Source organism: Erinaceus europaeus, chromosome 7 (assembly GCF_950295315.1).
Source record: "Erinaceus europaeus chromosome 7, mEriEur2.1, whole genome shotgun sequence".
Taxonomy (NCBI): Eukaryota; Metazoa; Chordata; class Mammalia; order Eulipotyphla; family Erinaceidae; genus Erinaceus; species Erinaceus europaeus.
Genome location: NC_080168.1, coordinates 27320913 through 27337091, shown reverse-complemented (window position 1 = coordinate 27337091; position 16179 = coordinate 27320913). Strand labels below are relative to the sequence as shown.

The 16179-nt window shown below is 41.4% G+C and overlaps 1 protein-coding gene across 1 annotated transcript in view; it reads left to right on the top strand.

The window, feature by feature from the left end:
* CPO (carboxypeptidase O) overlaps positions 1-15973 on the top strand; it is a 28302-nt gene extending 12329 nt beyond the window's left edge. The window contains exons 3-9 of the mRNA XM_060193401.1: positions 2103-2204; positions 5903-6007; positions 7737-7847; positions 9139-9229; positions 11608-11810; positions 14300-14384; positions 15518-15973. Coding sequence (XP_060049384.1) covers positions 2103-2204; positions 5903-6007; positions 7737-7847; positions 9139-9229; positions 11608-11810; positions 14300-14384; positions 15518-15780 — 960 coding nt within the window. The 3' untranslated portion in view covers positions 15781-15973. The remainder of the gene's footprint in view (positions 1-2102; positions 2205-5902; positions 6008-7736; positions 7848-9138; positions 9230-11607; positions 11811-14299; positions 14385-15517) is intronic.
* The last annotated feature ends 206 nt before the right edge of the window (positions 15974-16179 follow it).

Sequence of the window (16179 nt, the reverse complement as noted above, 5' to 3'; positions counted from 1 at the left end):
GTGGGACAGGAATGTAGTGAGCCACTTCTTTGCCGCAGGGCCCAGGTTAAGAATGAGTTCTGGGGTGATGTTATCATAGCCAGCAGCCGTTCCTGGTTTAACACATATGACATAACAAAGCACTATCCAAGAGAGCTATTTTGCTGATCCTCTTTCTGTGCTTTCTCTCTTTCTTCCCTTTGCAGATCCCTAGCACAACAAAGAGGAGAATCTCTAGATAACACAGCGAGTCCATGGAGGAGTCTAGAGACGTATTCTTATAACAGATACCACCCCATGGGAGAGGTGAGTAATGACACGTGGGGGAAGGATTGGTGGTAGGCATAGAATACTCGGGAATGGGTAAGAGCTTCCTGATAATATCCAAGGACTAAAGAGGCTGAGAAGTTGAGAAGCACCTGTGACCTGAATCTGAGCAGTCCCCAACACCATCACTTGAGCAACACTATTGAAGGTACAAATTTGAAACAAGGAAATAAAAAGGCAAGTCAGAAAAAAGAAATGAAAGAAAAAACAAAAAAAGGACATCTCTACCAATATTGTTCTTGTCAATGTGAAACTATATTGAACTCTTACTTTTGCTCATTAAGTCTTTAGCTGGCAGGACCAATGTGTGTATGGGTGTGAGACATCGAGTGGGAAAATCATTTGAGTGAAGCATACATAACTGAAAAAAGGTGGTGTTTTCTGTAGGACTCAGGAAAGACAGGCAGCAGATAACATGCATATCCCTGTCAAGTAGTCTTAAGAAGGAAAGGTCTTTCTTTTCTCTTCTTTTTTTTTTTTTTTTTGGTTTATTTTTTAAAGTTAATTTATTTATAAAATAAAAAATAGTAAATATTGACAAAACCATAGGATAAGAGGGGTAGAATTCCACACATTTCCCACCACCAGAGTTTCATATCCCATATCCTCCACTGGAAGCTTTCCTGTTCTTTTTTGTTTGTTTGTTTTTTAATGTTTATTTATAAAAAGGAAGCACTGACAAAACTATAGGAAAGAGGGGTACAACTCCACATAGTTCCCACCACCAGAATTCTATATCCCATCTCCTCCCCTGATAGCGTTCCTATTCTTTAATCCTCTGGGAGCATGGGCCCAGGGTCATTTTGGAGTACAGAAGGTGGAAGTCTGGCCTCTGTAACTGCTTCTCCCTTTGGACATGGGTGTTGGCAGGTTAATCCATACTCCCAGCCTGAGGAAATGTCTTTCAAAGAAACACTTATATCTTGCTAAGTTTGGTGGTTTCTGAAAGTAGATACCATTTTTTTAAAAGCCACTCTATATTGTCTGTGACTTTATGCAAAACTTCTTTGAGGTAAAAATTCTAATAATAGAATTGCTGAGTTAAATGATCTTTTTTTTTTTTAAGTACAAGTTTTCCTCCAGACAGACTTATTCATCAATCATCTCAGTACTGGGAAATATCTCAGTATTTTTCAGGAAAAAACTCAGTGAATTCAGGAAAATATTTATGCAAGAAAGTACATGGAAAAATTGAATCTGGGAGGTGTCCTGTCATATTAAATGACTGTCAATTTGTCTGTGTTTGTGAATTTCTTTATTACATCCATTCTCCAAGAACCCCAAACAAACACTTGTAACTATGTCAGCATCTACCTAGGTATGCTGGGTTTCATTCATCAGGATAATTGTCATGCTTTGGTTTAGAGACTTCCATTGACATGGTCTGCTATTCTTGGAAACATGGACATTAGCGCACAGTATTGTTGGGACCCATAAATACTGAAGAAGATTCTCAAACTAAGCCTTTTCTGGGGGGAAAAATAACTGAATAACTGGCTTGATGTCATCTAAAAGCAAATTCTAGTGACCATGTGAAGAAAGTGTCACCGTAAAATTTTAACTCTCACTAATCATCTGTAAAGTTTAATGGGGTTTTGGTGGCAAAGTAGATCTCCAGAGAAAATGAGATGGTGGTGGTGGTAATGACTCTTTGGTTTTATCTTCTAGTTTGTTTAGCTCTATGCTGTTGTTAGGTAGAATGGAGTCCAGAGTTCAGCATGTCAGTGAAGGAAGGTGCTATCTTAACTAGAGGCTAACAAACATTCAGCTTACTGATAACAGCTGTCCTGTTGCAGATCTATGAATGGATGAGTCAGATCAGTGAGAAGTACAAGGAGGTGGTGACACAGAATTTCCTAGGAATGACCTATGAGACCCGGCCAATGTATTATTTGAAGGTGAGATGGCTCAGTGTCCCTGGAGAAGGGAGTGAGGGGCTTTCTTATAGGTGGAGGGGATCCAGGGATTTTTTTCTCTATTCATGTATGAGTTAAATATGATGATCATATAAATGGTGCTTCAGAAGAGTTAACTGCTGGTTTCATCAGGAATGTGGACAAGATTAGAGAAGCAGTGCATGACTTGCAAATAGCTCAGGTTAATGTGCTGCATTGCCATGTGGGCATCCCTGCTTAGAGCCCTGCTCCCACAGCATTGAAGGAAGCTTTGGTGGTACTGTGGTTTCTTCCATTGATTCTCTGCCTCTGTCTTTAAGAAATGAAGTAATATAAAATGGAGCAGTCAGGCAGTAGAGCAGCGGGTTAAGTGCAGGTGGCACCAAGCACAAGGACCGGCGTAAGGATCTTGGTTTGAGCCCCCGGCTTCCCACCTGCAGGGGAGTCGCTTCACAAGTGGTGAAGCAGGTCTGCAGGTGTCTATCTTTCTCTCCCCCTCCCTGTCTTCCCCTCCTCTCTCCATTTCTCTCTGTCCTATCCAACAACAACAACCATCAGTAACAACAATAAGAAGACAACAAGGGCAACAAAAAGGAATAAATATCAAAAAAAATCTAAAAAAATAAAAATAAAAAAATAAAATGGAAGCACTGCAGAATCTTTGCCTTTTCTACCTCAAAATGGATTTTTAAAATCCCAAAGCTGTGAATATCCATACCTTAATAATCTAGATAGAAGTAGAGCCTGAATTTCTGAGAATCTGGAATAAGTGGGTGGGACCCAGAGCATGGAACTTAAAAATAGCAAGGCCCAATGTGTCCTCGAGCCCCACCACCCCAGATCCCTGCCAAGACAGTCTGGGAGTATGGATCAACCTGCCAAAGCCCATGTTCAGCAGGGAAGCAAATACAGAAGCCAGACCTTCCACCTTCTGCACCCCATAATGACCCTGGATCCATACTCCCAGAGTGATAAAGAATAGGAAAGCTATTAGGGGAGGGGATGGGATGTGGAGTCTTGGTGAAGGGAATTGTACCCCTCTTATCTTATGGTCTTGTCAATATTTCCAGTTTATAAATAAATATAAGGAAATAAAAAGCAAGGTCTACAAGTGGAAAAGGTTATTTCTTGGTTGTCTTTATGCTTAGGCTCCTTTGTCCACCACTAAGTATGAGGAGGTCAGATATGTAGATTTTGATTCATTACCATCCTAGATATTCTACTTGAGTGTTTTTATAGCCCCTGTCACATGAAGGCTGGAAATCTCCACTGCTCCCAGGGAGGTGGGAGAAAAGGAGCCATATGAGAAAAACTCCCCTATTCTTGCATCATATAGTATCTGTTCATTTTTTCATGCATAATTTGAGTTCTTAAAAAATTTTTTTTTGTGATCTGGGAGATGGTGCAGATCAAGCATTGGACTGTTAAGCATGAGGTCCTGAGTTCAGTCCCTGGCAGCACAAGTACTAGAGCGATGCCTGGTTCTTTCTCTCCTCCTGTCTGTCTCATTAATAAATAAATAAAACCTTTAAAGAAATTATTCTTTTGTGGGGCATCAGACTAGCTCAAGTTCATTTAAGCCTAAACCCCACTATATTGAAAGAAACTTCAGTGCTGTGGTTCCCCAGCTCAATACTCTGTCCCTCTATAGTTATCTGAAATTGTTTTGCTTAAAAAACAGGGTTTGTTTTTTTTTTTAAAAATTATATTTATTTATTTTCCCTTTTGCTGCTCTTGTTTTTCATTGTTGTTGTAGTTATTATTGTTGTTACTGATGTCATTGTTGTTGGATAGGACAGAGAGAAATGGAGAGAGAAGGGGAAGACAGAGAGGGGGAGAGAAAGACACCTGCAGATCTGCTTCACTGATTGTGAAGCAACTCCCCTGCAGGTGGGGAGCCGGGGGCTTAAACCCAGATCCTTACTCTGGTCCTTGCGCTTTGTGCCACCTGCGCTTAACCCGCTGCACTACCGCCCGACTCCCAAAAAACAGTTTTAAAAAAGAATAGACACTTTGAAGTTTGAGCTCCTTCATTTTATGATTGAGAAAAGGCCTGAAGAAGTGAGGTCACTTGTGCAAAGTCACATAAAGAGAAGCACAGTCATCTGCTCTCCAGGCTCTATACTCCTTCTGCACGTGACATGATGAAAAAAACACTTTGAGAACTGACTACTCTTCTATAGGGCCAACTCTTTGGGACTCCTGCTTCTGACCCAGTGATTTTTCAATCCGGGTTGCACTTTCAAAGCACTTGAGAAGTTTCTAAATAATGCCTGGTCCTTAACTATGGGGATTCTGAACTGATTGTCCCAGACAGGAGGCAGCTGTGCTTAGAAAGCTCCCCAGGTGATTCTAAGGTGTAGACAGAATGAACAACCACTGGTTGTTCTTGTTAGTCTCTGGTGATGCTGTAACTGCTGTCTAGAGACTCTGTATGAGAACTACTGTAAAAAAAAAAAAAAAAAAAAAAGAACCATTGTCAATACCAGTTAGGTGTTAGGAAGGGGTATTACTTCATCCTTGTCTTTTTACTAGTTACAAAAGACATAGAGAATCACAGTGAACACCCCCAAATAGCTGAGGTTGAGCTGAGTCAACCATGAAGCTGTGGAAACATGCCCCTAGCCATGGCAGATTTTTCTTTTTCATTACCAGGGTTTCACCACTGGGATGACTTTTTCAGACAGAGGAAGAGTCTGAAAGTATGAAAGCTTCCTAACAGAGATGAAAGGACAACAAATGATACATAATAAAAATGCAATAAGCTCATAACATGGGATAATTATAAGAGAGTATTTGAGTAAAAGGTGGATCAAGAATTATGCTAGCTGCTTTAAAAATGCCTGAGGCCAGGCTTTGGCTATGGAGGCTCAAGCCCTATACTTACCTCAGCTTGCAAGTTTCTCAGAAATAAAGAAGGAAACTCCTCAGGTAGGCTCACAATATTTTTCAGTGAGTGACAGGAGTTCAGATCACTTACAAATCCAGAACAGATGTGATTATTGCTAACATGGGCATGTTCTCAACCTCTTCTTTACCAAAGATAATCCCTAACTGTGGGTTAATTCCTATACGACGCTCCCCTGTGAAAGAGGAGTGGATCCTTCTAACAGGAGTGAGGGTAAACTGATATATTGATACAAGAAAGACACATGGGGAAGGAAGACAGGAAATGGAGTTGGCTGGAAGTGGAGAAGTCTCTAAGGGAAAGAGGATTTAAATATTTAATAAATATTGTAGGATATTATGTATTTGAAGTTCCAAGAAGTCTACTTGAAGACTGAGATTCATTTTTACTACCTATGATTCTTAGACTTTCTGTCTTGGGCACTTTTTCATTCTGAGTAAAGTGAATCCTTTGTGGAATGTTTTTATGTTTATAGACATTTGATTTCTTGATTTGTAGCTTAGGGTTTTCTGCCTTCATCTACAGTGCAGTTAGAGAATAATTTAGTGTCTAAAGAAGACCAGACTTTGGTTGGGGGATTAGGTGAATCAGCATATGGTTTTAGCAAACAAGAAAAATCAGAGAGAGAGAGTCCTATTCATGGGTTTCACCACCAGCACTCTTGCCTCCTACTTGAAGTCACATGTGCAGTAGAAGAAAGGGACCTCTCAGGGGACTACAACCTGATAATATTGTATGGTGACATACAATTATAAGTGATCGTTCAACAATGGAGCATATTTATCCCTTCCAGATCAGTCAACCATCCAATAACCCCAAGAAGATCATTTGGATGGACTGTGGAATTCATGCCAGGGAATGGATTGCCCCCGCTTTCTGCCAATGGTTTGTGAAAGAAGTAAGAGTCTTTAATGTCAGTAGAATGGTTGAACACCCCACACAACACCTAGAGTGTCTTGGATATTTAGAAAGAGCTCATGTTAGGTGTCGGGATGACACAATATGTAAGGACCTGGGTGTGAGCTCCAAGTCACTAAGAAGAAGCACAGCTTCATGAACGGTGTTATGGTGTTGTCGTATATCTCTTTGTTCTCACTGTCTCTCTTGCTCTCTCTTTCTGCTTTTCACCTCTATTTGAAGGAAAACAACAACAACAAAAATTTCTTCCTGGAGCAGTGGAATCATGCAGGCATGAAGTGGCCGATGAAGCCCTGAAAGCAAGGGGGAGGGAGTAATAAATTTTTCAAATGTTGGCAGCACAGCTCTTTTTATTAAGCAGCTCCTTCACCCTAAGGGAAATGGACTCATAAATAGCTTCACTGAAAACTGAGTTAGGTATTCTGTTCTCCTAACCCCCCACCCCACCTCTGTCTTTCCTTCTTGCTGCCAGGATTATCACTGCGGTTCAGTTCCTGTATGCTCAACCACTCACAGTGGTCTCCCCTCCCCCACCCCTCCCCACCTTTTGCTCTCTTTTTAGTATTGGGTGAGAAGTAGAAGAGGGGGAGAGAGAGAGCAGAGACATCTACAGCACTACTCTCATGCTCGTTAAGTTTCTCTTTGCACATGGGGGTGGTTAGGGGTCTAGAACCTAGGTACTTGCATATGGTAACTTGTGTGATTTACTGGGTATGCTACCACTCGGCCCCTCTGATCACTTTCTAGTACACTCAAAATCATTTGTAGCTGACAAACACCCAAATGTAGATGACAATTCATATGAGATGTCAGAGACCAGTGTGAGCCCTGATGCTGTCTCTTTCTAATAGTTTTAGGCAATTTTTACTAACACTGGACCTTTAATTTTTCACTTGTAAAAGGGAATGAGGTATTCTGTAAGGATCTGGGGAGTGGGTGAAGACATTTGGCATGTGGAAAAGCTATCTAGTATAGTGACTTTCACATATCACATATCTCTTCCTCAGAGAGAGTAAGAAATACGAAGAAGTAATATATAGCGATATTTTTATGTCAGTCTCTCTAGAAATGTGAGCTGAAGGGTAGTTCTCAAAGTGTGATCCTTACACTGATGCCATTAGCATAGGGAGAACTCATTAGATGCACAAATGCTTGGGCTCCATCTCACTGGTTACTTCTGACATAACACATCAGACCTAGGAGTTAAAAGGGAGAGTGTAACCAGGTAGATTATATGTAAACAAATTCTCTGAGTGATTCTAGTTCTTATTTAATTTATTTTTTTATTACATATATTATTTATTATTATTTTATTTCAATAAATATATTGAATAGAGACTGCCAGAAATCAAAAGGGGAAGGGGAGATAAAGAGGGAGAGACACAGAGAGACACCAGTAGCACTGCTTCACCCCTTGTAAAGCTTTGCCCCTGAAGGTGGGGACTGGGGGCTTTAACCCAGATCCTTAGGTATTGTAACATATGCACTCAACCAGGTCTGAAACTGCCAGGCCCTGTTCTTAGTGAATTGTGAGAACAATTACTAACAGCAAATAGCACACCTGAGGTGGGTTGGAATGCTGGAGGCTGTGGGCTGCAGGATGAAGTTTTGACAGAATCTCTTAGAATTAAATTGGAATAGTTAAAAAGGAAAGAGAGAAGAGACCTCTTGCCAGCGTTATTCCACATAATCTTGTCTTTAATTTACAGATTCTACAAAACTATGAAAACAATTCAAAGATAGGCATTTTCCTCAGAAACCTGGACTTCTACGTGCTTCCAGTTCTTAACATCGATGGTTATATCTACTCTTGGACAACTGTGAGTGTATTGGGATGGGTCCTGAGATTGGTTGTTGAACTAGATCTTGACTTAGGTTCATTTGTCTGAACTCAGTAACTGCAGCTATAAAAATGTTTTGGCACAAAGCAGAACTTGGGTTTGGTGTGTTGTAGCAGAGTAAAGGGCTGGGGGGCGTGGAGGGATTTTTAAGTTCTGGTTTATGATGGCAGAGGTGGACTTAGGCAGGGGGTTACAGAGTTTTGCAGAAAACTGAGATATTTTACTACACATGTATCAATAACTGCATTTACTGTTTACTATAAACCATTACTACCTTCAATAAAGAAAAATAATCCAGGGGCCAGGTGGTGGCACACCTGGTTAAGTGCATACATTACAGTGCAAAAGAACACAGGCTCGAGTCCCTGGTCCCAGCCTGCATGGGGAAAGCTTCACAGGTGGTGAGGCAGGACTAAAGATGTCTCTCTGTCTCTCTCTCCCTCTCTCCCTCCTCCTTCCCTTTCAATTTCTCTCTGTCTCTATCCAGTAATAAATAAATTCAAAACATTAAGAAAAAAGAAAACAAATCGGTTGTCATCTGGGATGTGTTTCTCAGATTGAGTGCAGTGCTTGTATATATGAGGTTCCAAGCTCGTGCTTTTTATCTGCTGAAGAACTCCTTTAATGTATTTCTAAAGCATGTCACTCTATGAACATGAGCACGTTTCTGGAAAGAACCTATTCCTTCCCCTGCCCATCCCACTCCAAGGTTCTGTGTGATAGTCCTTTCTTCCAGCAGCCTTTCTGGCTCAGGGTGTGAATCCAGTTCTCCTCTCTGAGTTTGTTTGGCAAAACCTATCTCTATCCTCACCTCCAGTCATCCGTCTCCCTCCCACTTCCAGAGATGCAGACCATTTCTGATGCACCTGGAACGGCCTTGTTCCATCTGCCACACTACTTCCCTTGCTTTCTGTGTTGCTGGAACCTAAAAAAAAAAAAAAAAGACTCTCTGAAGCTTTCTCCTGATTAAGCAGATTACATCCACCAGGCACTGCTAATCTGGTCCCATGGGAAAGGCTAAACTATTCCTCCCAATGTGATTGTTGACACATACATACACTTTTGACTGTACAGCTATTCTTGTTACAGGGAAGGAGGTTGCAAACTCATCTAGGAGAGTAAAAATTCTGTGCATCAGTTTCATAATGGTCAAGCAAGTTCTTCCAGACAACCTAAAGGATCATTTTACGTGTTTGAGACCCACCTGTCATCGCTAACAGTTATTTATGAGACCTTAGAACGGCAACAACCCAATGGTCTTCTGTTACAGGATCGGCTTTGGAGGAAGTCCCGTTCAGCACATAATAATGGCACATGTTTTGGGACTGATCTCAATAGAAACTTCAATGCATCTTGGTGCAGTAAGTACATGCTTAGTTGATGCATCGAACAACAACAAGAAATAGAAGAGGAGTGAGGAAAGAAGGGATAGTGGGATGGATAGCATAATGTTTGTGCAAAGAGATTCTTATGTCTGAAGTTCCAAAGCTCTAGATTCAGTCGTCCCTATGACCATAAGCCAGGACTGGACAGTACCCTGGTATATGAAAAAAATAAATTAATAAAAGGAAATAGAAAGTTACTACAAGTAACAACTTTTGAAAATAAACAATTATTTTATAGAGCTTCTGAACTGCCAGACCAATGTTTTTTCCCTCTAAAGAAAAGCTGTCTAGACAGTGAAGAACAGAGTACCCACGTGCAGGATGTCATCAAGTGTGATTGGCTAACTAAGATGTGGACCAGTGTGAATGTTTGAAATTTAATATTTTGTTTTTCAACATATGGATTATCCCAAAGAAAAGAAATATGGGATTTTTCTTTACAGATTATTTTACAGCAAGAGTACAAGGCAAACATTTTCTTCTCCTTAAGGCATTTTTATGTTTCTGAATCTCAACATGTTCAGTTTCAGTGAATGAAAAACACATAAAGACCCAGGGATATATCTTCGGGAACCAAACACACCCATCCCAAAAGATGTGTGTCTACCTATGTTCATAGCAGCACAATTTGTAATAGCCAAAATCTGGAAACAACCCAGGTGTCCAACAACAGATGAGTGGCTGTGTAAGTTGTGGTGTTTGTACACAATGGAATACTACTCAGCTACTAAAAATGGCGATTTTTGCCTTCTTCACCCTATCTTGGATGGAGCTTGAAGGAATCATGTTAAGTAAGATAAGTCAGAAACAAAAGGATGCTTTTGAGATGATCTCACTCACAGACAGAAGTTGAAAAACAAGATCAGAAGGGAAAACACTCAGCAGAACTTGTGCTGGAGTTGGCGTATTGCACCAAAGTAAAGAATCTGGGGTGGGGGGAGGGGGGTTCAGGTCCTGGAACACGATGGCAGAGGAGGACCTAGTGGGGGTTGTATTATTATGTGGAAAACAGGGAAATGTTATGTATGTACAAACTAATGTATTTTACCATCAACTGTAAACCATTAATCCCCCAATAAAAAGTTAGAAAAAAAAAAACATAAAGAGGCAGTGATGGTCAAGAATTTGGCTAAAAGCAGATTTTGCAACTGTGTAATCTTGATTTTGGGGAAATTGCTTCATCTCTGTTTTAGTTTCCTCCCGCTTAAAATATGGCCTGAAGACTAGCTGAATAGCACATCTGGGTAGTGCTCTGCTTGGTGATACACAAAGCCTAGGTAAAAGCCCAGTCTCCAGAGGAAGCTTTGGTGCTGGCTGGCGTGCCTTTCCTTCTCTCTCTCTGTCTTTCCGTCTCTTTTCATTTGAAGTAAAAGGAAAAAAAAAAAAAAACTGACTCAGAGCAGTGAAGCCCTGGCAGAGAGCAAAATAAAATTAATTAAAAAAATAAAATAAAATGTGGCCCTTAGTGATAACTAGTATAGCAACATGTTGTTGTGCCGATTAAACAACATGCCACAGAGGGACACACAGCACAGTAGGACAGAAGTGCTCAGTGGATGGTGTTTGTTACTGTTGGTGAGGGGAACAGACTGCAAACTAGCTTTTGGCTTACTCATTCATGGGAGTGGGATGGGGATCCGTACAAAATAGCTCTGGGGGGGCCGGTTAAGCACACATAGTGCTAAGTGCAAAGGACCTATACAGGAACCCAGTTCAAGCCCCAGCTCCCCACCTGTAGGTGGGACACTTTGCAAGTGGTGAAGCAGGTCTGCTTGAGTCTATTTTTTCCTCTCACCTTATCTATCTTCCTCTCCTATCTTAATTTATCTCTGTCCTAACAAATAAAATAGAAAAATGGCTGCCAGGAGCAGTGGATTTGTAGTGCTGGCACTGAGCTCCAGCAATAATCCTGGGGTGGGGGGAAGACTTAAAATAATAGCTCTATTGAGACTCAAGCCTGTAAGACTATGTGACAGCTTAACCTCAGTACCTGGGGACTGCTTTCCAACCTTCCGTTTCGGGGGCCCCCACTGTACATGTAAGTAGACAACTGACAGTGCTATTCATTGGGTAGTTTCCTCCCCCTGCAAGTAAACATTAAAATACATTAAGATCTGTTTCTAAATTCTAGCATCTCTCCACCTGTTTCTGTCTGTCTCAGAGTTCACTGGCAGGGCCACTACTCCAGCCTGACAATATTCTCCACCTGTTTCTGACAACCTCTTGGAATGATCCATTTCACCAGGACCAACTCAGAAGAGCGAGGACAGGCTTTGATTCCGCACGTAGGTTTACCTGTGTCAGTCCTAACTGGAGATCACGATACTCTCCTTGGGGCTCTTTGTCTGTTTCAGGTATCGGTGCATCTAAAGACTGCCAAGATCTAACTTTCTGTGGAACAGCACCAGTGTCTGAGCCAGAGACCATAGCCGTTTCCAGCTTCATAGAGGCCCATAAGGAAAATATTGTGTGCTTCCTGACCATGCACTCTTATGGGCAGCTCCTCCTCCTGCCTTATGGCTACACAAAAAATAAATCAAGTAACTATGAGGAACTGGTAAGATGCGAGAAATGAGGGCTTCATAGAAGCCTCAGTGGAACTCCTGCCTTCTCCCTGCATTTCCTTTTCAAGGTCTTGACTCAAACCCTGTTTTTGTTCTCTCTACTTGTCCTGATTTTCTTTCTCCTGCTTTTTTTTTTTTTTTTTTTTTACACTTTGCCAGATGCCTGCTGGGAAAGCTTGAGGTTAAATGCTGCTTTACCTGTGTTAATTAACTTACCTGTTTCCTAAAGTGTCAAGTGGGGAGACATCTTAGGTATCCATCTATAATACAAATGAGATGATTATGTTAATAATCTGCAGGAATGTGCTTTCATTTCTGTAAATTTTCTTGAAGCTCCGTTAGCAATTATAGCTTTGGAGCCATGCTTTAAAGAATTCGCCAGCTGTTAGTGGAATATGGCAAAATCTAAAATAACACGGCTAAATGGTATCTGCTCTCTTTCCTGCTAAACACAATGATGTGTTTTCTTCTAAACTCTGCCTCTGGTATTTGCCTGGGAATATTTGTGAGGGGCAGTGCTTGTGAAACTCAACTGGGCCGAGGAAATTGTGCAACATCTTCCTGTCCTTCTCTGAATGAAGCTGGGTTTACCCAGGCACTGATGGGCAGAATTACTATCAATATTATTACTCTCTATCATCTTGGGATATCATTGCTCCATGTTGGCTTTTCAGAGAGAGACAGAGAGAGGGAGAGACAACACAACTTTTTCCAGTGTTGTAGGAGACAGGGTCATACGTGGACAGGAGACACGGTAAAGTAAGTGAGCTCTCCTTCTGGTTCTCTCTGTCCTTTTGCAAACTCAAGGGCAATATACAAAAATCAACAATTTTTTTTAGGTTTACTGTTATATTTATTAGCTTTTTTTGTTGTTTCTGTAGTTATTTCTACTTGTATAATGCAGGTAATATGAAATCTACTATTTTAACCACCTGTAAGTGGATAGTCCAATAGTGTTAAGTATATTTGGATTATTGTGGTACTGAGCTCCAAAACTTTTTCATTTTGTATAACTGAAGTGTTATACCAGTAGCAACTCTCTGTTCCCCTGGCCCTTAGCAACTGCTGTTCTATTTTCTTTATCTCTGAGCTTAACCACTTTACCCCTCAAAATAGTGAAACCAGGTGACACATGTTTTTTGTTTGATTGTTTGTTTGTTTGACTGGTCAACCTACTTCACTTAGCACTACGTCTTTAAGGCGTGGGTGAGCACACATATATCAGATCTGCTTGGTTCAGCTATCTATTTATGAGGATTGTTCCCACCCTTCAGTTATTGTGAACGATGCTTCTGTGAACTTGGGTGCACAGACATCTCTCTGAGATGACAATTTAAAGTCTGGTGAGTGCATACCTAGAAATCATGTACCAGTAGCTACAGGCTTTTTGTTATTTTTCACTAGGAAGTGTCTTTAGGCTGTGCAACAGAGACACTGGTACTCTGAGGCCTTGCCGTCTAGTGTCCAAAGGAGAGAGAAGAAGAATCAGGTGTTCCACTGTTTTCTGGGACAACCAGAGGAGACAAAGCACTAAAGAGATAACCTTTCGGGACCTAAACAAAAGGTTCCTTTTTTCACTGTTATAAGAAACTCCACCTTTAGAGCAGGATGGTAGCATACTCAATTGAGCACATGCATTAACATGCACCAGGAGCTGAGAATAAGCCTGAGTTCCCACCTGCAGGAAGAAAGCTTCATGAGCTGTGAAGCAGTGCTGCAGATAGCTCTCTTTCTCCCTCTCTATCTCCCTTTACTCTCTCAATTTCTCTCCGTCCTATTCAAACAAACAAATTCATTTTAAAAAGAATTGGTGAAGGGAGTCGGGCGGTAGTGCAGCAGATTAAGTGCAGGTGGCACAAAGCGCAAGGACCGGCGTAAGGGTCCTTGTTCAAGCCCCCGGCTCCCCACCTGCAGGGAAGTCACTTCACAGGCGGTGAAGCAGGTCTGCAGGTGTCTATTTTTCTCTCCCCCCTCTGTCTTCCCCTCCTGTCTCCATTTCTCTCTGTCCTATCCAACAACGACTACATAAAGAACAACAGCAATAATAACCACCAAAAAAAAAAAAAGAATTGGTGAAGGGTATGTAGACGTATTAGACTTAGTAGATGATGTCAATAGTCCATTTCAGAGGTATTGATACAGATAAAGGGTGGTGACACTGGAAATATAACTTGATAACTGAGTGGAGGGGAATCAAAGACAACTTTAAGATTTTACTTGTGTTTGGAGGAGCATAATGGGCCAGAAGTAAGAGGATAAGAACAGTCTAATTATTAGAAAGATCATTAAACTGGGTTTGAATATATTGATCTGAAACACTAAGCAGGCGGTTTAGATTTGGATGTGCATGGGTCATCTATAATGGGAAGTTGGAAAGATGGTCTTGAACTCAGAATAAAGACTTGGACAAAATATCAAACCCTCTGGATTGTTACATTTAATTTTGGCACTAGATATCTGTCTCTGCATTTCCCACCTACAGATCCAAGTTGGACAGAAGGCAGCAAATGCATTGAAAGCAAAGCATGGAACCAATTATAGAGTTGGATCGAGTGCAGACATTCTATGTGAGTATCTCTCTCTCTTATGCTTCTTCAATAATATCTAAGACAAGAAAAGAGCCCGTGGGCTTTGGGGAGTGAGGTGGGCAGGAGCAGGAGAGAAGAGATTCTGGTATCAACAGGAAGTTCTACAAATCAAAATGATCAAGGAAGTCTTTACAAATCCAGAATAAGGTCTCTAGGGAGAAGGTATAAACTTACAGAAATAAAAACCAATAATATACTAGCTGAGAACAGAATTCCTTTAGCTTTAGTTGAAAAGAGCTATAAAGTAAGTAGGCACAGTTCGCAGAAAAAAACCTGTCCAGTGAGCCTTGGTCATTTGATTCAGTTCACAGAGGACCCATTAGGCCCAGAAAGCGGAGTAGGTGGAACCCAGAGACAGAATCTAAAAAAATAACAATCGAGTTGAATGTAGAGTGCACTGCTTGCCTCCAAGTCCAGCTACCACCTCATCCACCCACCAGAGGACCACGAGTATAATCACGGTGTGAGAGTTTTCCTGTAGGCCATTCTGTTTCTGTTCCATTCTGTTTCTGCTCAATCTTGCAATACTAGGGTGTCTGGTCTGATTCAGTTGAAACACTAACGGAGTCTCTGCTCTGTGCCAGGCATAAATCCAGGTATTCTGAGTGGTGGGGTCAATGAGGAAGCTGAGCAAGATGTAATCCCTGCCCATGGGGTCAGGCAGTGGTGTGCCAGGTTAAGAGCACATAGTACTAATCACACATGCTAAATACACATAGTACTAAGCTCCAGGAGCTGCAGAAGGATCTGGGTTAGAGCCCCTAGTCCCCACCTGCTGAGGGAAACTTCATGAGCAATGAAGCAGGTTTGCAGGGGTCTCTCTGTCTCCCTCTCTACCTCCCTTCCCCTCTCAATTTCTTTCTGTCCTATCCAGTAAAAGAGGGGGGAAATGGCCACCAGAAGCAGCGGATTCATAGTGCTGGCACCAAGCCCCAGCGATAACCCTGCCCTAAAAGGGCTAAATATCAAGGAGAAGACAACTATCCACAAGGCCCTGCTATAAAAGAGTTTATTTACTTAACTGAACTGAACCTTCATTCCCTGAAATGACTGCAGCAATGTGCTCTTTTGCAGTCCAATGTTAAACTCTGCTTTCATGTCTTCATTGATAGATTCCACATCAGGGTCTTCCAGAGACTGGGCCCTGGACATTGGCATCCCTTTCTCGTACACTTTTGAGCTGAGGGACAATGGAACACATGGATTTGTTCTTCCAGAAGATCAGATTCAGGCCACCTGCGAGGAGACCATGGATGCTGTGCTCTCCATCCTAGAAGATATGCACGGGAAATACAAGGGTTCAAACAGTGCTGGGAAGGTGACACCTACCACTGTGGTGCTGAGTCTGCTACTGCCTTTCATTTTTCTTCTCTAAGCCCAGCCTATCCAGACCAACTCAAGCCTGTCTCATCTGTGACCATAGAGAAGGAATTTGTCTGTGGTTACAGAGGGACCAAATAAATTTTTAAAAAGTCTTATTTTAATACAGACAATTTGTGCTTGTGTTTTTAATGTTTGCTTTGCTGGTCATTGTTTTGTATTAATTTAATAAACTATAATTCTAGTGATTTTTTTTTCTTTTGCTCTGATAGCCCCACAAACCCCAGGATTCTAAAACTCACTAGTTCCATGGACAGCTAGGAAGTTCTGCTGATCAGTGCTATGTGCCCTTAGGCATATCTGGCTGGTTTCAGGGCAGCTCCTATGGGATCTAAATTCTTTGAAAAACTTGCCTGTCTTTGAACCAGGCCCATGCTTAATTTTGTGCTACTGA